Source organism: Cephus cinctus, unplaced genomic scaffold (genome assembly GCF_000341935.2).
Source record: "Cephus cinctus unplaced genomic scaffold, Ccin1 Ccin1_scaffold0272, whole genome shotgun sequence".
NCBI classification, from domain to species: Eukaryota; Metazoa; Arthropoda; class Insecta; order Hymenoptera; family Cephidae; genus Cephus; species Cephus cinctus.
Genome location: NW_014332982.1, coordinates 39,145 through 64,318, shown reverse-complemented (window position 1 = coordinate 64,318; position 25,174 = coordinate 39,145). Strand labels below are relative to the sequence as shown.

Here is a 25,174-nt window from a genome sequence, read left to right as displayed (position 1 = left end):
CCCCCCCCATTCCGGTGAGCTCGTAGAATTGCGCATCGCTGATGCAGTCCTGCAGCAGCAAGATTTCTTTCCCTAACCTTGAAAACTTTATCGCGCAGATTAGTGTGTAGCTTCGATTAGTGAGAAGCTTCGCGAATCCCCCATCCCCCAACCTCGTGCGAGCGCAACGGCGAGTTCAAAGTCATTCTAGAAGAATTTACGTATCGATTTTTGAAATACGCAATACCGAACGTTATCTCGCAGAGTCGTGCGTCGAGAATGCAGTCGCTCATCCCCCCGAGGTGTCAAATTACGAACTGAACGTTGTAAATCTGAGATGTAGGGTTTCAACGACAAGAATAATTCCCCATACAGGTTCATGTAGTCGAATTCAAAATTTTATCAATTACAGTATATGTATATTTAAGCGAATCGAATAAGGATGACTTGTTATCTGGTTGCTCGATTCCCTCTTTCAGATTCTTCTGTTTGACCTTGAGTCGAGGTTGAAGAATCTCCCGCAGCGTTAGCACAATTTGACCTTGCACAATTTTCATTCTACGATGCGATTCCAAATAGATTGCTGTTATCGAAAGTGATACGATTGTGTCTTTCAGGTAGATTAGCGCTCCGTACCCATTCGTGGTACCGATCTCTTCGAAACTGTTCTCTCTCCTTCATGGCTCGTTCTTGTTCTCCTTCTTTTCCATGCGAGTGCCCCATTTTTAGGTTAAGTTTCACAGATGCTACCTCAAAGGATTTTCGTTGCAAACTAATTTTATGATATAGTTGCATTGTTACTTATAACTGAATATCTTAGAAAATGCATTTGTTTGTTTGTTAAACCTTCAAGTGCATTATTGCTATTAACGAGATAGATTCTGCAAAGTGTAAAAAGTTGATCGAGATTATGCAAGGAGTATATAATGTTCTGAAGAAGGGATCATCGATTGCAGAAATTGAAAAATGGACGAAATTTGGCATTAAAAATATCAGACTTTTGAATGAAATTTTGAGAAACTTCACTCTTACGATCGGAGAGAAAACCAAAACTTTAACAACGATCGGAATTCTGAAATATCTGAACGAAAAGTTTAAACAACAACTTCAAAAAAGAGACGGAGGAACGGCGAGAGAGAGAAGAAGTGACAAAGTGCGTTGGGATGACTTGGAATCTGCCTTTAAGGGAAAAATAAGGACTGGAGTCATTGCAAACTTGCGACACAAGGACTTGGGCCGTTTCTTGGAAGATTCCACAAAATTGTTTACTGCGAGAGTAAAAAACGCACTACGAAAGGACGGAAATTTGAAAGTGAACGTCGTCTTGTCTTGTAAATTCGAGACCATGAAAGCTGACAAGATTGTCGAAGAACTCAAGTTCTTCAACACTAAGAACGAAGTTATTCTACCGTCCACCGATATCAGCGACTGGTTTAATACATTGTAATAATGTAGAGGAATTCAATTTATTGACTAGAAAAGGTGTTTTTCCCTGCGAATATATTGATAATTGGGAAAAACTCAGAGGATCGATTACCCGTAAAATAAGAATTCTATTCAAAATTAAATAACGAAGGAATTTCAGAAGAAGATTATGATCACGCTTGCAATATTTGGCAGACATTTTGCATTAAAACATTAGGTGAATATTCTGATTTGTATCTGAAAACCGATGTTCTCCTTCTAGCTGATATCTTTGAAAATTTCAGACGCAATTGTTACGCTATATACAATTTAGATCCTTTACACTATTACACTGCACCGGGTCTTTCTTTCGACGCTATGCTCAAGTATACGGCTGTTGAACTTGAGCTGTTGACTGATGTAGAGATGTTGTTGCTTATCGAGAGAGGTATCCGAGGTGGCATAGCTCAATGCTCCAGCAGATACGCCAGGGCTAACAATAGGTATATGGGAGCAGATTTCGATCCAAGCAAAAAAGAGTCGTATCTTATGTACTATGACGTAAATAATTTATATGGTGCAGTTGTGAGTCAATCTTTACCAGTAGGCTCATTCGAATGGGAAGAAAATTTTGAGCAATTGGATATTCTTAATATTTCCGATGACTCTCTTACGGGTTACATATTCGGAATTGATTTGGAGTATCTGATCGAGCTTCAAGAACTTCATAAACATTTGCCACTCTGTCCACAGCAATACACTCCTCCAGGCTCTAGCAATTCGAAATTGATAACTGCGCTCCTCCCGAAAGATAGATCCTCCAAAAAACACTTACGTGTAAAAAACTACGCCAAGTACAGGAGTGCTGTGTATCCTCTAATAAAAAGTATTGATATCAGATTATTGAGGCCAAGTACATAAGTCGCTACATGTTTGCCTATTATATGATCTAGCACTGGCCCATCATTTTAATTGTATTTTCAAAATTTCCTATAACGTTTTCACTACTCTTTTACATTACTACTGTTTGTCGTAGTTGATTATGATTTAATGGTTATTTAATAATTAATAAAAACTTTAGCTGATTCCTTATCGAGTACTACTTGGCGGGTCCGTGCATTTCTTGATATATAACAAAAAGTATTGATATCATATTTTTGAGGCCAAGTACATAAGTCACTACATGTTTTCCTATTATATGATCTAGCACTGGCCCATCATTTTAATTATATTTTCAATATTTCCTATAACGTTTTCGCTACTTTTTTATGTTACTACTGCTTCCCGTATTTAATTATGATTTAATGGTGATTTAATAATTAATAAAACTTTAGGTGATTCCTTATCGAGTACTACTTGGCGGGTCCGTGCCAGGAATTCCAAAGTACTTACTCTTTACACGTGCTCATAGTATTCTAATGCTGTATGTTTGTTATTAAGCTTTTACCGTGATTATTTTTGACGAGTTATTGTTAATATGCTTTCTATAGAAAATTGGTACTGGTTTTGTACCAAATTTATATCAAGAAATGCACGGACCCGCCAAGTAGTACTCGATAAGGAATCAGCTAAAGTTTTTATTAATTATTAAATAACCATTAAATCATAATCAACTACGACAAACAGTAGTAATGTAAAAGAGTAGTGAAAACGTTATAAGAAATTTTGAAAATACAATTAAAATGATGGCTCAGTGCTAGATCATATTATAGGCAAACATGTAGCGACTTACGTACTTGGCCTCAATAATCTGATATCAATACTTTTTATTAGAGGAATACACAGCATTCCTGTACTTGGCGTAGTTTTTTACACGTAAGTGTTTTTTGGGGGATCGAGAACGTAACAAAACGAATCTGAATTATGAAATCGAAATCCCTTCACCAATTAATAAATTGGGAGGTTTCATCGGAGCTGGTGCAGCTAATCCGTGAAAGCCGCGAACTGTATCCAAAGGACACTCAGGTGGGCACTGCACTAGGGCACAGCACTACACCTTCGGAACACTCACAGGAAATTCATAGAATTTCCTGGACATCGCGAGAGCAACACGAGAACTACACGAACGAGAACTTTCTACACCGTATCGAAACACGACTAGAGAAACTATCAACAGATAGTACGGGAGCGCGAGCTAGTTCGTGATACCTCAGTCGGTGCCCTGAGACAGACTACTTTGACAATAGCTAAATTCGAGAACAAATCATTCTGATTGGTCGAGATCCTTATAGCCGATAACTCTTCCATCTCCTTCGAGTCGTCCCTTTAAACCAAATCGAGAGCGTTTGTATGGTGATTGAAAAAATGTATTTTGGTAGCGCTGTTACTTTTACTGCTATACAGTACTTTACATTGTCAGTGTATTATGATAAGCGTCATGGTCGTTGTTATTATCATCACCAACGACGTCTACATTGTTTTTTTTTGTCGTCGTTGGTCAGATATAAAAGGCGACCGCCGTAATCAAGGGGGAGTATCGCGGAATCGTGTGGTGATGAAAGAGTTAGTGAAACTGATAATTGTGACGGTGGTGACGGTGGTGCTGGTGGTCGCCGAGCGACACAGGAAGATGCTGACACCACGCGATGTGCCTCAACATATATGCAGCCAACTTAGCGAAGTTGACGAAAGTCATATGTTGTTAATGAGATCGCGAGAACGGCACCGGCTCTAGATTCTCGGATCCTTAACAGTCGATCATTTTACCGAAGGACGGCAACAGCTCAAGATCCTTTCTAGTATAAGAACGACACAACCGAACATAATATGCGTGCGATTACGATAGTGCGAGACGCGTTGTACGTTTTAATTTAACACGCGGAAAATTATCAATCTTGTAAAGACGTGGGTTTTTATGCCACCAGGCTTTTCCCATATGAGCTAATAAACATCAACCTTATTTCATGGCTCAATCCATGTGTGTTCTTAATTCAAAGAAAGAGAATCATACACATTTATAATCAACACGAACTATTCATACGAAACTACAAAGGAACTTCACAATGAAGGACTTTTGACCATACAGCGTTCCTTAGCGAATCGGTACGTAACACTTTTAAAGAGTTTCGGCGTGCCGTGCTATGTACGGCGGGTGGCCTGTACTTGGCGCGAGACTCAACCGAGTTTCTTGATTGGGAAAAACTAGAAGGGGCCAACTAATTTTCTGCTTGCGGATTAATCGGGGCCCAATTATTTAACTAGGGAACCATAAGGAAGCTGTTAAAGGACCTCAGAAATCAGACTTAAGGCCCACAATATTTTACTTTTGAAGGTCCTCAATATTTTGCCTTTAAAGGCCCCCTGAATTTAGCCTTGTAAAATCCTGAAAAGAAAGCGTGACCATCCTTGAAGAAATCCTATAAGGTTTCCACATGAGGCCCCTAAGAGAATTAGAGAGTGTTAGTCTGGGCCTTGGAAAAACTCTGATAAGTATTCTTAACGGGAAATGACAGAGTGAACTGTAAATAATTGTTCTATGTGCGACGCTATAGGTAGCGACAGGTTCTATGCGACTTTAACACAGCGACGAACTACCTTTGTAGATTGTTAAAAGTGGTGCTTTGTTCACGAAGGAACTTGAACAGCTGGTCTCTAATTATTTTAAGACAGCACATATGCAAAAATCAAAAAATTAATTTTTTTTTGGTATCCAATACTTCAAATAAACCATCAAACGAACAGGAAAAATTAGATTCTAAGTATAGAAGATACTTGTAACAATTGTAGCAGACGTTAATCGTTTTTGGTATAACAGTTTTTTCTTCGAAAAATTAATTTTTTTACGATATAAATGCATAGGATGTACGAACGTGCATGTTTTGTATGGTTGTCTTTCAAGGAAATTCTATGTGCTGTGATAATTTAGTCTTATTAATTAAAAATATATAGAATATAAATTCTAATCTACTGTAAGCAGTTTCAATTACGTATATATTTTTTTGTAAATTTTTTATTAATTTAATACCAATTTTTTATTTTCAGGGGTCCTAGGGGCGCACGAGGCTATAGAGGTATGGCACGAGTTAGCCGAGGCAGTGCATACTTTGGCTACAGACCTACAAGACGACCAAGGTGAATTATATATTAAACTGATATTTTAATCGTATTGCAAGCGATATCGATATGCACATACGTAATGCATATACGAAATACAGGCGTCTCTAGTTAAGTCGATAGTATGAATTTTGACTGCAAGAATCGGCATTCGCGTTTTCTCCATACATTATCAAGAATGGAGTTCCTCGCAAAAACCTAAGTGGACTCCGTGTGGATTGTGTAACACTTGTATAATTCAGTATCTAACCTTTGAGAGTTGGTGCGGTTGTTCAAATAACGGGAAATGCACGAAGTTGTAGTTCGTATTCGCCTTTAAGGCCAGTCTACAATGCAACGGAACACGTAACACGGAACACATAAGCGGCAAGATATTCAATTGTATATTTACCTAATTCCATTGGATCCTCCAATCAAGAAGGAGAAAATCGTTTTTAAAACCGAGCGTTTACTATGTTTCTACGATTTTGGCGATGTCTTGGACATAGCAACGATACGGAAGCGGTTGCTAAGGGGCTATCTACAATGAGACGTAAGCGTATGACGGATGACGGAAGTCGTTGTCGGAGGACGGAACGTGTGTTCTACAATGAAGTCGTTTGACGGATGTCGTAGTCGGCTGTCGTAAGAGAGTTGGTCATCTCCGATCTCTTCCGTCTTCCGACAACGTTAACGTGCACGCCAGTGGCAACACCGCCCTTTGCTACAAAACATTCTGTACTCTGATTGGCTGCGGAATCGAAGTGATACGCGTTACGGCAACGACATTGTGGATTCATGTCGGAACGAAGACGGAACGCCGCACCGTCTCCGGCAAAACGATAACGACAACGACTAACGCTTCCGTCTAATGCTTACGACAACGTCTCATTGTAGATAGCCCTTAAGATCGTTAAGGATTTCACGGAGCACGTAACGTCATTTTCAAATGTCACCTGTCACTTGTCATTACCTGTCAATATACAGGGTGTTCCAAAATTACCTGACCCGGTGGGTATGACGGTGTTCGGGAGGCTTCACTGATCAGGAAAATGACTTTTCTCTTCTTCTCTTCTTCTTTTTCTCCTTCTTTTTCTCCGGAAGGTCATAGTTTTTAAATGGGAGCAGATTAAAGTTGACCAATCAGAGGGAGGCGTCAAGAAAAACGTAGGTACCTACGAACTCTGAGCTTTCTTCCCTCGCTTTTGTTTCTCGGTGGCTTCAGGCAGGATGACGTCAGTACATGCCTATTGGAAACAAGAAACGAGAAACAAGAAATAAACCACCGAGAAACAAAAGCGAGGGAAGAAAACTCAGAGTTCGTAGGTGCCTACGTTTCTCTTGACGCCTCGTTCTGATTGGTCAACTTTGATCTGCTCCCATTTAAAAACTAAGAGCTTCCGGACAAAAGGAAGGTCATTTTCGTGATCAGTGAAGCCTCCCAAACACCGCCATACCCACCGGGTCAGGTAGTTTCGGAACACTCTGTATAAATATTTAAAAAAATGTTTATGCGTTTGTTCATAGATAAGTAAATCATTACTTCATTTTTAAAGTCACGATGACTTTTATCGTAGAGAAATTTGATTTCTCTAAAGATATTGATAATGATCTCGTCTATAGAGTTTGTAATGACAGGTGACAGGTAATGACATTTGAAAATGACGTTATGTGCTCCGTGAAATCCTTAATGACCGTAGAAACCGCTTCCGTATCGTTGCTATGTATTTTTAACGTAAGCCGTTATAAATTACGGAGCGGGGCATGCTCGATGTTATTCATCACGTTTCGTGCTCCGTGAAGTTCTTAAAGACCTTCTCCTTCTTGATTGGAGGATCCAATGGAATTAGGTAAATATACAATTGAATGTCTTATCGCTTATATGTATGTTCTATGTTCCGTTGCATTATAAAATGGCCTTTAGGGAGATACAAATATAAATAGGGAGTTTAAGAATGCTTAAAAAGTGACGGTAATATTTTCACGTTGCCATTGGTAGTTGAATACAGTAGTTGGGTATCGCTTAAGGCGAGCAGTTGCGCTATTTAGAATTGAGTGAACTCAACAATTGGTGAAACAATACAATGAAAGGGTTTAATAGTATTATACCTCACTGACAATATGTGATCCAAATAAACGGCGCCACAAGCGATGTGCAACTAGCGTATTCATATTGCCAATGTTTGCCTGAATAATTTGTGGTAGAAATAATATTTTTTTTAACAGATAAAATTCACGCTTAGAGAGATACCCATTCTTAATAGAAAACAAAATATTTCGAGTTTGACTTGCTCTCTGAACAATTCTATAGTTTCTAACAGTCTATAGACATAGTTCTTCGTAATTTTATTTTAATATAGAATTTTTCTTAATAGGTTTGAACTTTAATTTACTGGAAAAATCATTTAAGAAACTGAGTGGACTTTGGGTTACAGTAGAACCTCGATTTCTTTTATCTTAATTTTCTTCGAACTCCCTTGGATTATGAGCCCTTCTCGCTAATAGAAAGTCAGGATAATAGCGTTCACTGCAGAGCGTATTGCCACTCTTTCTTATTCGCCATTGCCAGTATTCGGTCACATTTGGCATACTCGTTCCCGTACAACGAATTAGACGTGACTAGTACAACCTCGATCTTCTTCGTAATCCTTCGAGCAAACAAGAATCGAGGATCCACTATATATATTTAACTTATATCCGCTATATATATTTCTCTTAAGTTCTGAAGTTCACAATGAATTCTGAAACAATATAAGTGTTATATATGCACTTCACAGTTTCTTAGAGAAAATTATAAACTTGGCATCAGAAGATATCGAGTTATACAAAAATGAGTATGCTCATGTTATCTGTCCATGATCATCTTTGTTTTGCTACTTATTTCGCATAAAACTTGATTAATGATTAAAACCACATTATTTGAAACTAGGACTTAATCCCTTTTACAGCATTAACGTAATTATGCAAATATTTTTGTTGCGCTCCGGAACACATGGACGCGATAGTGCTTATATCTTTTATTTTGTGACTGGTTTTAACGATTTTTAGGAAACTTGGTATCGGGGGTTTTCGGATCGTTGAATTTTTATAGAACGTCGTATCTAAGTATTTTTTGAGTCGTAGAATAGGTATTTGAGATCAAAACTGAAAATTATTGCAAAATCATGGATTCGATATAGTGGTTAAAACATTTTAAAAATCTTATAATTTGTTAGAATTCCATGTTTCAATGAACGAAGCGTAACGAAAGGTTCTTTTTGATCGCTGACTACTAATAAGTTGAAGTAACAATTGTCCCTTTGATTAGCTAGTGAATTGAGATTCACGACCGCAGAACGTGTCACTCTCTGTGGCTGTGATACTAGGGTTTTGCATTTTGTTTTTTTATTTCTTATTTTTAGAAGTTTATAATTTTATATTATATATTATTGTTTCAAATTTTAAAATTATTTTTTACTACAATATTGAGTGATCCAAAAAATCTTTTGGTATTATATTTCATCAAAATTTTACTACTTTTTTGTCTTCTGAGTAAAATTCACTTATTGTGTAATTTTGCATACCGCCTAAGGGGTTAACGTTTAATCTATTACGCAAACTTGATATTAGAAAAAGATTATACTTTGACAACGAAAGTCTTACAAATTTTTAAATTTAATTTACAGTTTTAGGGTGTGTTTCGATATTCTCTCAACGCGCTATAAGAATGGTTGTGTCTTTACTCTATTGCATGCAGGTAAACAGCAACACAACGATACTTGTAGTACTGGCAGTGAATTTCGAAACTTAATTTTAGCTTAGTGATCTAGCGTCCCATGTTTTTGATATGCGAACTTGATAGTGTTGTACTGTAAAAATAAAAAAGTCTACTGGTTTTAGGCGTGATCACATGAAACATTGGTTGAAACTTCTACGAAAAATCTAATTTCGGATTTAATATGGATATAATCGCATAGTAATATTCATAATATCCAACAGTTTCAGTTTGAAAGTTCTACGTCCGTGAGATTACTTTTTTTTCGGCAGTGAATGTATGAGGTGCGATCGTGAATGCAAGACAAACCAGTGTGCTTCGATATTATATTTACTATTTGACAATCAAGTATTACATATATTAATATATACAGTTATAGTATGCGTAAGTTTGTGTAATTTTAGAATCAGTTTGTTTTAATTTAAGGGAAACTAGAGTGTGTTTTTACAAGTGCAACACAGTATACTTGTTTTAGTTTTGAAAATAGGAACTAGCTTTGTATGATAACAATTATATCATAGGTGTCAATACAAAAAGTATTGCCGTTATCCGGGAACAGACTCTTAGGTTATCACAATCGTAATTCATATAAACATACGTTTTTTATGTCTAGTTTAGAGGATTTCTCTGTTAAATCTCAAGTTTAGTTTCAAGTGATATATCTATGGTATCATATCTTATATTTAATTAATTGATTTCACTAAAAAGCGATGGATGTAAGGATTTAGAATAAACTTATGGATACCGTTTCCAGCAATATTATATGTCAAATTTGTCTAAACTATTTTTTTCGCAATTCTTTATAAATTACGCTACAAGTTAAAGTTATAGGAATTTTACTTAAATTCATGCTTTTAAAAATTTGTTTCACGATGACTTCTAAACAAATAGTTTGGAAATCTAGACGTTCCTTAGACACACGCGAAATGAAATACAATCAAATCTCTGTCCCTGTCTATTGCTGAGATCATAAAATTCAGTTCCTGTGACGAAGATCACGTGATTATTCTTGATCAATGAAAATGCTTGAATAGGGCTGTAGAAATGAATGTAACAAAAATTTTTTTTATAACTCACCAGTTTCTACATGATAAATTATATTTTCGTGACCATTTGCAAAAAGTGGTTTATGAGAATTTGATGTGTAGTCCACATCTCTAGACTTGACTCGTTGCAAGATTTTTCTAGTTGAAAGGGTTGGAAGTTAGGTTACATACGTAAATAAACACGGAGTTCTCGCCACGCATTTGTACAACACGCGTAAAGATCAGGGACTGAAACACGGAACCGGACTGAGGACACTGACTGAGCGGACGGGGACTGAGGTTTGACTGCATATAGTTTTTATATAATTTTCTTAACATATAAATTTTAATAAAATTTATTTTTTTTTATACAAAATGGATTTTATTTTAATTGTGGATCGTGGTATTGATTTTTATATTTATTATAAAAACTTTGACAGCAAAATGTTATATGTAGTGTATAATTTTAATTTAAACACATGCAATTGCAAGTTCATTGGAATATGTAATGATGTATATCCTGTATAAAAATTTTCAATTTTTTCCATCAGAACTTTCTATTATCTTCGATAGTGACATTATTGGCAAAGGATATTTCTATATGAATTAATATTTTTAAATTTTTATTCGACTTATATTTATATATATTGTGACTCATTAAACTTCACTTTCGTGCTCACATAATAATCGTTTACGTAAACATTATTTATATATTTATCAGTGACTTTGCTGTGATACGGATGTGTATCATGAATATTAATAGTCGTGTCCTGTTACCTTGCATTAATTAGGACTGTATTAAAGCTTCATTTTTATAGTTTTCTTCATTTAACCAAGTATTATCATGCATTAAAAAAATTTGCTGATTGATTGTTTGATGATGGATGTATGTACCAAGAAATTATTATTTTAGTTGCATAGCCGATAATACTAAGAGTTTTTCAATTAAGTGCACAATCGAGAAATAATTAAAGAATATTTGTTTATAAATAATGCAGGCAAGAGTTCAAGTTTATTATTATATTAGTCAAAAGCAAAGTTTTTATTGTAATGCGGTTTAATAAAGAAATTCAATGTTTAAAATGTTTAACTCTCTTCGCATCATACGGAACTCCCCACCGCTCAATATGCGTGGTCTCGACGTGTTGAGCGGCGCGCGGGAGACCGGGCGTAGTGTTATAACACGTGCAGAAAGCCCTCAAGTTAAACGGAAACATGGCCGATGCGGCTGGCTCCCCATGCTCGAAGTCACGTGTGTTTTATTGTACAGTAAAACCTCTCAATAACGTAACGCTTGGGACCAGCCATCTCTCAATAATGTAGTTTATACTTTTTTCCCTGTGATTGCGGAAAATGGGGACAGCACGAAGGAGAATGTACAGAAAGTGGGGATAGACCATTACGTTATTGTAACATTTTACGGAGGGAGAAACCTACGTTATTGAGAATTTTATGCTGTTGAGAGGCTTTACTGTATCGCCGGTACTGTAAACCGAACGGTGGGAAGTTCACAAACACATTAATACCTACTGTACCACTGCACATAACTATAATACGCGCTGTGATTGACTGGCGCAATCACGGAGATTTCCTGAGCATTTTGATTCGGAGAGAGTTAATGGTAGTCGTATTAATGATGTAATTAAAGTTCAATTTTATCAACATCAGGAAAGCTCTGGCGAATATGCATCTTACAATATTTTTTTTCTACTCGAGACTACCATTAATATTATCGAATATGACGTGTTGGACGAATTTAAATATACGTATACAATATTGTATTCCGAAAATACTATTAAAAAAATAATAATATTGCATTGCAAAATTACCACTTTAAACACGACTTTGAATCAGGTAATACTCTCTTGAAATTGTATGAATGCTGCTGCCATTTCGCAGACTAGCATATAGATTAGACTAGGACAAACTAATCGGGGCTGAGGACAAAATAAAAAAACACTTCTGATGGGGTACTTTAAACTCCTATAGAAACGTAACGTAAAAATTGCGATTTCACGATTACTTATACCGTTTTATTCCTGCACCTTACAACGATAGGTCAACAAATTTGAATATCATTTTTAGTTACATATATGGTATAAATAATGAACAAATTTATGTTTTGCAATCGTAAGATCCTAATATAACAAATAGGGAAAAAATTTTTAAAATATAGATGTATGACTGTTTCCCATTATTTTGAGTGTCTGTAATGTTCTGTAAATCGGGAAAAAACTGTATATATATTTGTAAATAGATCAGTATAAACCTTGTTTCATAAAATATGCTTTACTTAAAAGTAATAACGTGATTTTTTGTTTCCGACACAGGAGTTATCGACGTGGTTACTATATGCCGTACTGACCATTCTATAATTCCATGCCACCTATTCAGATTACTTTCAAGGTGAGTCAGTCTGTATTTCTATAGTAAATTTTGGTGTGCATTTCGTTGTTCAAATGAAAGTATTCTGTTTGAAGAGAGCTTCATTAAAATTAATAAGACATGTTTTAGATTTCAACTCCTAACTTTTAAATATAAATTGATATATCTCTTTTAATTAATTTACGTTTTCACGGTACCGAGTTCAGGCCCACATATTTTTTTTTAAGAAAATGTTTTTTTATTATTAATATATTTCATTCAAATTTAGGTTCCACGATTACTTTTTGTTATGACAAAGAGTAGTCTTCGCGTGTTTCATTGTCTCGTTCAGAATCACTATGTAGGGACGAACGTACGTACGCATGCGTGCGTGTGTATTCATAGTCGAAAATGTCTCTATCCAAACTTACAAACGAGCCGTTGAATCGGTTGGGTTCAAATTTAAATAAGACATAAAGATCCAAATATAGATAGCACAGTAATATTGAAGATGCTTAGGACTTCCAGTTTCTAAGTTTCATATTTGTGAAATGAATTTTTTTCACAATAGTGAATGCATGAGATGTAACCACATGGGTTGGGCAATTGCGACTCAATGAAAACTTGTTTTCCCAGATATTTTTCATTAAACAAATTACTTTCGAGAAAGTAATGTAATATATTGTTACCATATATGGACTGTGATTTATGTATATGAGAAAGGATCTTATTTGTGAAAAACGCGTAACTTATTGATTGCAAATAACGATTCAAGATAATGCTCCAAGCTGACTGAATTTTATAACTTGACTGTGCCACAAAATTTAAAAGTTTTTTGAATAGATTTTTTGTTTTATTTTGTATCGTTACATATCATTGTTTCACAACACTTTTAGTTTGGGTGATTCATTTCTGAAAATATTGTTGCTTGTGACGTGAAAGCGAAGTTAGCACTTTTATCAGGGATTATAGAATTACGAGGGTCTTTTTACTTTCACTCAATGTTTTCAAATATCTGTTCAAATATGTTACTCTGATACATCCTCTATACTGTTTTTTGGATGAGTAAATTGTACAGTTTTATTCAATAAAATTAAATTTAATATTGTTTCTCCCGTAAACAATGATTGAGAAAGGAATGAATTCATAAAAAAGCCGTATGAAAATGTAGTAGGGCAACTTAGATAAATGTTTGTTCTCAGATTTGTGTATCGTGTTCGATTTAATATCAATATAATATAAATATGAGAAGCAACAGGTTTTATTGCAATAAAGGTTATAACACCACGCGTCCTCATTTTATACATTTTCTTCTGCAATATTTTTCTCTAAAGTTTTATTCAAATAGTTGAAGGGTCAGTTATCTTTAAAAGTTGTTAGTTTTGTTGTACACTTCCTGACCATGCGAAGACGGTCGAAATTATAGAAATATTTGTTTTTCACCATTTATGTCTCTGTTCTTAAGTAGTAGCTGTTAATTTTCAAAAAAGAATACTTTTTCATTTGAACAACAAGTCAAGGCACTTTTAAATTCGTGGAGAGGATATTACGCTGTCTTTGTTAAGCAATTATAAAGATTTTATAAATTATATTTTTTATAACTATAATTCATTTAAATTTATTATGATTAATTACGTCGGCGATAGTAATCTCTCCTCAATAATCATAATTTGTAGTCTTAATTGTTAATTAATAGATAGCACCAATTGTTCTATTATCTTCGGTCTATCTTAATGCACATTCGATTCACAATGAGTAATATCATAACAAAATACTTACAATTTTTTCTTCGCTTTTGAATTGGTTCAAGAATGTTTCGCAATTTTATGGTTGCAATGCGTAAGTATGTTTCATAATATTCAACTTTTCAATTATTACTCATAATACTTATCACTAAACTGTTAATTTTGTTCACGGTTTTATAAAGGTGCAGCAGGGTATAATAAAAAAAAAGTTTGTGCAGTATATAATAGATACATTCAAATTAAATCTTCATTAGGTAAAACCTTTTAAACTAAAAATTATCCAAGCTAATGTTTATTTCTCGTGCTACTTATACCGTTACTGGCAAAACGCTCAACGATAACCACGAAGGTTTCTAAAAGCCGAAAATGTATTAAATGGAATTTGCGGTGGACATTCATTCAAGTTCTCTTAGGAAAACATACTAATGTAACTCTTTGCGGTCGAAATATTTTTTTGGAATGGAAATTCTGCCGGCAATATGCCGTCCTTTGACCGCAAAAAGTTGAATTAAGTATACGCATGCTAACTACATTTGCGAAACACAAAAAGATTATCATAGTAATTGGATCTGGTTAAGTGACAAATATTTACAAAAGATTTTTTAGACAGTTGAGATCTCTGACTTCTGTTTCATGTAATATTGTATGGTTACGCAATGTGAATCAATTGATTCCATATATGATGTTTTGAAAGAGCAGCCAAAAGTGCAAAGATTACAATTCTAAGTTGGACGTAACCGTCCTTTGGACGATGGTTCATTTTCTACTGTACTTATTTTTAATAAAAATCTGAGACGACCGAGGAATGTAACGATTGGTGCTGAAAATCGAGTATACAGGGTGGGACTGATATAGTAGAACAAGCGAAAAGGAGGTAATTCTTCATGAAACAATAAATCTAAAACTGAGGATAATTTATATATCTACTGGGCTTCATTTTTGATAAAGATGGCTTTGAAAATCTGTTACATGTACGTAGGCTTGACGAAGTCTCGTCTCAGTGGATCTAGCTATAGGCTAGTATTTTCCTTCATATTTTTCCACAATGTTCTGATTTAGAGTGATTTCAAGAATTCGACCAATATTTTAGGTTTAAAACATTGTTTATTTTATTAATCACTTTCCTGGCACGTACGTGCGCCCTGTTAACGCACAATAGTGCATATCGGTTGACTTATGAGCACGTGTCAGTCAAGTGGTTAATGTTCAAATCTTTGTGTTTTCTGCTACTGTATCTTAATATTTTTATAGCCTGATGAAGATTAATTGATAATGAATATCAAACAAACCGGCTGATGACACTGTATTCAAATACAAAGAAAAATGGTGGTCTCTAACAAGATTCACTAAATCGAGTTTTAGTCAAGTGCATGGATCCTTCACAGATTTTCAAAGTTGGTCTTTTTTTCCCCTCAAAGAACCAAGCCTGATGGAGTAACAATTTATTTTGCAATGTCAGTTTATTCTCTTTCCAGGGTTCACCTTCTTTTAGCTTGTACTACAATTTTTACTCCCCACTGCATATGGGTACAAAAGAAGTTAAAAATGATGATGACAATAGTAATGATCACACATATAAATACTTCCTTTTTGCCTAAATTTTTATTACAATCTACTTCACTAGGCCATATGGTATTGATATTTATATCCAACTTTATATACAGGGTGTTCGCCTCAATTAGCACCATTACTTTATTAGTGCTTTTTTGACCCACGTAAAAATTATGGTGTTGATTAAATATATCGGATGTTATAACTAATGTATAAGTGTCCAGACGTCGAGTGCGAGTATAGTTTCTTCAACTCGTAGTTAAATCTTTTGTCATCAGAAGCTAGAATGTCACATTCTTTATATTAATAGGTTTCTTTGCTCACGAGTTTTTGTTCCTTCAGATAAACTGTTATCTGTCAATTTATATGTTGCATCATTTTTATGATAATAACAAAGCGTGTCTTGCATTTTCATTTCTAATTATAAAGTATAATAATAATAATGATTGGTATTATACGGAAAATCTAAATGACCTGATTTGACCACACGGGTAATAAATACTAGTTTGCTCAGGAGCGAGTCTTGGATAGCATAGAGAATGAACAATGAACATAGTGGAATATAACAGATTATGTAGAAAACAGTTATCATTATCATTCCGAATTTAATTCTCATTAGATTTGTTAGTAACGAAGATTTTGCTGCAAAGTGGAACTCACAATCAGTTCAGGGATTTACTGCTAACCAGACTAGTAACTATTACTGATCTCTTTCCTTCGTGTAACCTAAATAGCATTGCAAGACTTTCTTGATTTAAAATAATTTCTTGATCACTGTAGCATTTTTCATGTAAGTGGCCTAATCAGTTTTATCTTAATAATGATAAAAGACAATCATTCATATCTTTTCTAACTTGCAGATTATTACTGTAATTTCATTTATTTAACCAACACTGTATTTTCAATTGCATAATGAACCAATGTAGTTTTGGTGACCACCCTGTAGAACAGTTTACATCCACGAGCACTAGGATATAAAAACGAGAGCTTCGACATTGACACATTCATTTCAATAGTGTTAATATTTTTTATTTTTATCATTTCGAAATATTGAATGTGTACGTTAATATAATTGTATATTACGATAATTTTTCAAGTATTATGTGTAAAATCGTGCTGCAACAAAAAGATAAACGTTCGAGACTTTATTAACATTGTAGGCCATATGAGGTATTTCGAAAACTTACTAATATCACAGTATGATAATACATTTAAAATTATGATTCTCAAAATTTAAAGAAATTACTCGACTTTCTAAATTTTAATATTAAAATATTTTTTTTTTTACGATTTATACATTTTTGTGTTCGAGATGTACTTAAAACATAATAGAATTCTTTTTTATGTATGGTCTTTTAATATATGAATTGATTGGCAGTTGCTGCAGTTAAAATCATATGATGCTTCCTTAATTGAAAGAAGTATTTAATATGACAATCAGTGTATGATTTTATGTTGCACGAGAAGCTTGGACGCTGATTCTTAAACAATACACATGATTTCGAAATTTATTTTTTTTCATCTTTATATTTTTACACTTTGTTATTGTAAAATTATAAATTAATGTTTCATAGGCACTTCAAGGATTAAGTAAAAACGTTGATAATATAAATGAATTTAAAATTAATAGTCCATATTGATCTGCATTGAAATTCATTGGAATATTTATTACTTTGCTAGTTATCACATTGTAATCCAACAAAGTCTAAAATTATATAATTTATTACGCTGGCATAGCATTTCATAATATTTGTACTTGATTTAGAAATAGAAAATATAAAAAGGTTTTTTTTTTTATAAATAAGTTATTAGTATTAGTTGAATACTGATTTCCAGTGATAATAATATTACGCTTCTTTTATTATGAACAAAGCTAGTAAATGAACCTTTCTTTATTAAACATTCATTTGACTGACTACTGAATTTAAAAACGTGTCTTAAGCATCTCGGACTACTTATAGTTTAACTTACCTTACTCACACAAATACGTATATTTGATATGCAGAATATATGGCCTCGTGAGTAATCATTTATTTGTATTAATAATAGTAATAATCATAATATGTTTATAATTTATGTACGATAATGCAACGAAGCACAAAACTATGGGTTTCAATATAGACAGTGATTCGCTGTAATGAAAGCTTTTCTTCTGTCTTATTTTAAGGACGATGGTAACCTTTGAAGGTCTAAAAAAAACAAGCTAAAATTTTAGAATTTTGTTTCAAAAAAATTATATTAGGTACTGATATGAAACATTGTATGAATTATTAGTCTGGCTTTTAAATACATGAAAACTTTTTTTTTATTGATACATTTTTGGCTCGTGCTGGTCGTGTCTTTTTCACGATACCGATCTATGGAGTCAGCATCGCTCTTATAGATTCCTCTGAAATCAAAATAACGAACGAATTCTTAATCTTGCATGACTGTCGTTATGGAATGAATCTAAATAAAATCTTGTTGGCGAATATTAACCTTTTTTTTCTGCACCGAAATAAGGCAAAAAATTTGAGTTAAAATTAAACTTTTATTTTAATGCACCTGCTATTTTGCGAATTTTGAAAATTTTTAGTTTGCAATAGGTTTATTCCACAAAGTCAATCATGTGGATTAAACGTTTGCTTCGTCATTTTGGTTTTAGACGAATTTGAGACGAAATTCTGCACTACGCGGAGCGGTATAGTGAAAGAAACATTCACCCCTTTTGTGCGGCCTATAAAAAAGCCAAAAATATATTTAAAGAAATCTTTTTATATACAAAAAAGACAGATTACAAAATCCTACAAAGTTATATTTCGATATCTAATACAATTTTTCTCAAAAAAATTAAAAAATGCAGCTTTTTTACCCGATTAAAGGTTACCATATCCCTTAACATCAAATGTTCTATGTTTACAATTTAGAGAAATTTCATTTCTAGTTTATATTTGCGATTTTTATGAAATTTTGTCCCATGATAATGTACAAGGTGTTTAATTTAATTTAACCACGAGCAATATCTCCGTAATACGAAGACCAGTAGTAAATTGATTTCTGTCAAGGCCATGACTTTTCAGATTTCAAGGTCATTGACTGTTTTTTTTTTCTTTTTTGAATAGGACGATATATTTTTATTAACACACTGTTGTAGCCATACAAAAAATTTCAAGGACACGTGCCATATTAACCTTCAGGTGACTTTAAAAAAAAAAAAAATTTATTAGGAAAGAACTAAAAAATTCTTAATTCATGTTTTGATACAAGATATTTATCTTAGGGTTTTGAAATTATAGCGAGCCGGCGGAAACCTTAACAAATCGATATAGGAAAAAGTGTTTCATGTTAAAGGAGGGAATATTACCCCTATATATTAGTCGTTACCTTTGGGACGTTATAATATATTTCGGCTCTCCAAAAATTAATGAGATTTAAGTTCGTCTATTTTGTTGTGGGACATTGTTTATGGATTTTGCTATTTTTCATCAGGCTAGGATTTTAAGATGAAAGATTCAATATTCAACCTATTGACAATGTTTATTGATTATACTTTTATGAGCCAAGTGAGGTTCACAGATGTTAATACGTTTCACGATTGACAAAATATATATATATTTTTTCGTTTTGGTAAACTTGTTAATGTTGCAACGTGACTGTGATGAAGACCAAAGGGCTGGTCTAAAAGTATCAATATCTAACAAAATTAATAAACATAACGTAGAACGGAGATATTTTAGATATCTAAATTAGGTGACACACCGTGTATATTTCTCGAAATACGACAAAATTTATAAGAACAAAATATGACAACTTTTTCAGATTCAAAAGAATTTATTTGCCTTTACTACTTTTGTTTTCATGATTTGATTATCTATTTTATATCTCATATCATCTTTTAACTTCATTCCTATTTTGGAAATTAACTACAGGATTTTTAGAGCTGTTTAAAATTTTTCAATCTTATCCAGTTTAGCCTAATTAAGTATTTCTAATTTTTTAAATTACATGTACGTTTAAAGACAGAAGCGAACGTCTTACTTACGTGCTGAGCTTAAATGAACAAAATGTATTCCTAATATATTACTTACAACGTTGTGCTTGGTTGTTTCCACTCGGAACAACAAACTTTAATGGAGGTGTGGCATTGGGGTATTGCATATATTACATTCATACACAAAAAATTATAATTTTATAGATTCCAATAAGAATTGTAAATTTTCTGCATTATTTACCATAAAGCTATGTTAACATATGACTTTTCGGATCTCTTAATATTATTAATGCCCTAGTGTCACACTTTCAGTTATTTTTTTTATTAATATAATTTTTTCTTATATTGGTAGCAAAACTGACATAACCATGACGAAAACTAGAAATTCACGTCACTTCTTATGATATGTCCACAGAAAAAAAACACATACGATGGGAAAAAAGAGAAAGAAAAGACCTCATGTCAAAAGAAAAAAAAGATTGGACAAAGACGGGCACAATTATTTGTATTTGATGATTTAGTACTCTACACCACATACGAAAGCTAATAAAAGTCGATTATGACAGCTATTCACTATTGTAGTTCAATTTATTTATTAAAAGTTATTTCTATCCATTTTTAATAATGATTTTTTAATTATAATGCACGGTCTCGTTGGAAATTTTTATCCGAGAAAATAGCGTACGTCACTAGTTATTCTTCGATTTTTGTATTTACGAAGTATATAAATATGCTTGAATTATTCGTAAAAAATACGTTTTCATTGTTATATTCTTAATAACAAAGAAAAATACGATATTGCTTAAATAAGCAATATTATATTCTGTTTGCTCTCATGCCATCACCTGACGGGAAAAAAATCCAACAATTCTTATTACATTATTAGTATTTTGCTCGGATAAGCGAAATGACAATAAGAAATTATTTGTCTTCAAAGTTTCGTGCACTAAGAATTATCTACATTTAATCAGTTAATAAATAATTTAACGCATACACGGTCTTATATTTTTTGGTCATGATATCTGTAGATATTTTTCATTATTTTACATTTCTTTGTTTTTTGGAAGATTTGCTTTTCTTTTTTTTTAAAGTAAAATTTACTTTTTGATGTATACAAATAATGCAGTATATTCTGCTATATGCCTGTAATACAGACCAAGGTTCTAATTATCTCATTTTATTCCTTTATAATAAAAAATGTTTCCATGTCATTCCTGGTATTGCGTATATGCGATTTTAACTATTCTGTTCTCATTTAAAGCATCCTGCTTTATACGTGTTCATATAAATTTCATTTATGCTGCTTAAAGTGATTTGATTTATATAGAATTAATTAATTTCAACTTCATATACTTTTGATAATGTGCAAAATTTTTTAATTTACGATTGATAAGGCAGTATTGAATTAGGATCGATTTCCCTATAGAAATTCACTTGTATTTTCTATGAAATTTCATATCATGACACTTTATCGTTAATAAATTATACATTAAGACTGTGTATGTAACGCGAATATATTTTTGGTTGAGTTGAACTACAATGTGAATGCTTAGGTATATGCCGTGTAACTGTAATGATTATAGTGAATCTTGTACGTGCACGTTAAATGAAGGTTGCCAGAAATATCGGAATAAACCTTTCGGTTCTATTGATATATTATTATATTAACCATCGTAGATACTGTCATTTCAGTGCAGACGTGTGCAACCTTCATATTCGTGATCCACACTGACTATATCATTTTAGTTTTACATTAAATGTCTGACTACTAATTTATAAGATGAGTAAGTACTATGAAATGCACTTTTCTGAAGCGTGAATCATCTCGAAATGGCGAAATAGGACTTAATGGAAGGGCTTGATCTCATCGGCATGTTTCAGACCATCAGATTCGATCATAAACGAGTCTCTGTCTCCCTTTCTCTACCTAAATTACACACACACACACGCACACCCATGCACAAACATTCTCTCTACCTCTATTTCCATCTTTATCATAATCTCCAACTCTATCTCCATCTCCATCTCGATCTCAAATGCCTTCGTCTAATTTCCTTACATTCGAAATCCTCTTCCATGTCGCCAAGTATTTTACAGGTGCGGCGTGGCATCGGGATCGATTGATTGATCGATCGATTCACACGATACGAACCTTATGAACGATTTTCATGTTCTAGTAGAGAAAGAAAAAAAAAAGATGAAAATAGGTAAGACAGAACTGTAAAATATGAATGTAAAATGACACTGGGTGGTAAATAAAGACTCTTTTGGTTTACGTAATTTTAATGATTAATATCATAATATATCAATACCTTATCCTTCTCTTATAAGACGTTCTACAGACGTAGTTCGACAAAGTTAATTGATATTTTTTAATGTATTGAAATTGATAAATATATATCTAATACAATTCATGTTTTTAAAAATAACAATTATTGTGTTACCATTTAGACTGAGTTTATTCATCCAGATTTTTCACGGGTGTAGAACGAGTGGAATGTGAAATATAAGGTAAGTACAGTTTAATGCTCTGATATTAAGTGTTCTTACCTATTTAAGGTGGAAATCACATTTAGGTGACACTTAAAGGTGTAACCGTAATCCCTGGGTTCGTTTCATAGTTGCCACTTGTCACCTTTTCCTTGGCTGTTTTGTGGTCGCGGCGTTTACCCGTCGAGCCTTAGACGCTGCGTGTTCCTGGCCCTTTCCGGGCGGTGCTCAAGTCCTTGACTATTACTTTTTGCTGCAGTCTTTTTGGCGCCCCGGTTCTCTAGGATCCTTTCCTCTTCCGGTACCGGCTACCTGCTGCACCCAGGGCGATTACCGTGCAAATCCGTGGTCGCCACAAAGTTTTCTTTCAGCCGTTCTCTGTTCTACGGTCGCCAGCTGATGTGTTAAAGAACCTATCGGCAGGTTTTATGGTTTTTAGACAGGGAGAATGCCCTGGAGTACCTCTTCCTCTTTGCCCGGTGATGTCGTGCTCCTTGGTTGACCGGAACTCCTCCAGATCGAATACGCTAATTGCGTGCTAAGCTACTATGCTTCCTTTTCGATATCGATATCCAATAGTCACAGCCAAGGTCGTCGGAGGTTATGATGCACAATGCTTTCATAAATTCAGTTTAGACTTTTATTCACTTAATCACGTTTACAGAAGCTCGGTTCGAGTTATACTGCAGTGCTAGGGAAATCCGGACTTTTTATATACCCGATTCCCCCCATTCCGAGTTCTTTGGTTTTACTTAACTACAATAAATAATAATTATACAACAAAGTTTTCTTAACATTACTTGCTCCTCTCTCTGAGCCTAGTCGATTGCATTGCTCTAGAATGCCTTCCGTTGACCTTGGACCGTTCTCGCCTTGACGCGACCGCCATTTGCGCCGTCCGACGGCTTCCTCGTCTAATGCTTCCGAGTGTCCTTAGGTCGTTTTCTTAAATTCCGGAAGGTCAAGGTCGTACGGTCCCTGGGAGTCCCTGATGAGTGGTGACCCTCGCGGCCACTTTATTCCTTCTTCCAGAATTTCACTCCCTACTTGACATTGCTCGAGGTCATGGGTTGATGTGTTGCTCTACCCTTGGCTAGTGCTCTCCCATCCCCGAAGGTCAAGGTCGTCGATCTCCTGGAAGTCCCTGATGAGTGGTAGCTTCCCTCCCTCACTTGGTTTCTTTGTGGAGTAAGGGTCTTATGTGTCTCCCCTTCTCCTGTGGCCCTGTGGGTCCTACGAACGGCCACAAAGGCACTTATTTACCAATTTGGATGAAAAAGGCGCTTTTAAGAAATTTTTATACACGAAGTTATGACTAATTTTAACATTTATATATTTATTTTATCATAATATACACCCTAAGCTATTTTACCTAATATTCTATGAAAATGGTGGATGATTAAAAAAAAAGCTTTTTCAAATAGAGGATTCTTTATATGGGTTAATTTAAGATCAAATAAAATTGATGTTTGGGAAATTCCATGACAGTATCTAGAAAAATATTTTACGATCACGTGGCTATTCACATACTTCATAGCACGTACACAAGCCGTTATTGATAATAAATCCAACTGCTCAAATTGATTAGCAATTAATACAGGAGTACTCCAGTAGTCTGTTCTTGGTCCCCTACTGTTTTCCTTGTTACGTCCTATGCGTGAGCGACCGTATGCGGGAGCATCAGGGAGCTAGCATAGGTGTTGAGATCAAAGATCACGTAAAAGGTATTGGGTTCTTGCCACTTTAAGGTGCTAAAGCACGCCTATTTGCGTTTATGTCACTTGGTCGATGGTTAAGATGAGGATCACAAGCAGGTACTAAATATATTGATTTGGTAAACTCACTCGTTCTACGGGAGTTTAGTTGAAGCTACTGGTAAAGGGTTTATCAGGATTGAGGAGCTAATAGGTTCAGGTCTCGAAATTAAGAGAAAAAGGTATAGTTTAACTAAATATAATAAAACAATAGATTAGAATACATGTAGCCGTTACAGTAAGATGTAGGAGAGAGTATGTTAATCTACTAACATAGCAGAATTCTAATACAATGGATGTGTGATCGTCAACTTGTGTAGTATGGGTTACAAAGATAGATAGATATATATATAAAGGTGTAGGAATGTGAGTTACTTACCAGTGGATGAGCAGAGGAAGAGAGAGAGACGGCGCTCGGTTCTCGACGATAGTGAAATAGATTTGGTTAACGGGAAATTCTTGGTCCAGCCCTAAGGTGGACACTCGCCTAGACGAATGCTTATTAAAATGCCAAGAATTGAGTTCTTTTCGCGTGGACGTTCGGCACTGAAGTGATACACTTTTCGCTTGGGTCCTAAGGCAAGCTAGATCAAAATAGGCCATAAGGTATTTGATCGGCACAACACTTAACTGGCACGAACAATCGGCTCAAGACTCAAAAAGGAATACTGCTCTACCGGAGGATTGATTAGTAACTGAAGATGATCGGTATTGGAGTTCGTAAGGAAGGTTTTGAGTTTGGAGGGGATTGAATGCAACGTTAGGAAATATCTTGGAATTTGGATACATATTGCGGCATGATTGGGGCAATCGAACCCTGTCGTTCGATCGATTTCTCATTGCAGGCCTTCGATCGCAGATTCTTCGTTGGATTAGTGCATTGTCAGGATTATCTTGGTGGTGAGGTGGGTGCGAAGGTGACGGGTAGGAGTTCTGCTGTGCGCGGTATTCGCGGTGCTATGATGAAAATGCTTTTTAGGCACTTCAATTCTGGGTATCTTATTCAGCAATTTTGCCCGTGCCGTTCTTATTCTTTGATTGCGGTGATCTCTCTCTCTCTCTACTCGTCCACCTGCAATGTCGCAATATTGGTGTGATTTTTGAAA

At 34.5% G+C, this 25,174-nt stretch overlaps 1 protein-coding gene across 5 annotated transcripts in view; it reads left to right on the top strand.

Moving 5' to 3' along the window:
- LOC107266009 (polyadenylate-binding protein 2-B) overlaps window positions 1-22,104 on the top strand; it is a 46,520-nt gene extending 24,416 nt beyond the window's left edge. For 4 of the 5 annotated variants that reach the window (XM_015736034.2, XM_015736030.2, XM_015736031.1 and 1 more), the window contains 3 exons: window positions 5,365-5,454; window positions 12,525-12,600; window positions 20,240-22,104. In XM_015736034.2, coding sequence (XP_015591520.1) covers window positions 5,365-5,454; window positions 12,525-12,558 — 124 coding nt within the window. In that variant the 3' untranslated portion in view covers window positions 12,559-12,600; window positions 20,240-22,104. Of the gene's footprint in view, window positions 1-5,364; window positions 5,455-12,524; window positions 12,601-15,778 lie in introns of all 5 variants that reach the window. The other variant, XM_025083257.1, reaches the window with a different exon arrangement.
- The last annotated feature ends 3,070 nt before the right edge of the window (window positions 22,105-25,174 follow it).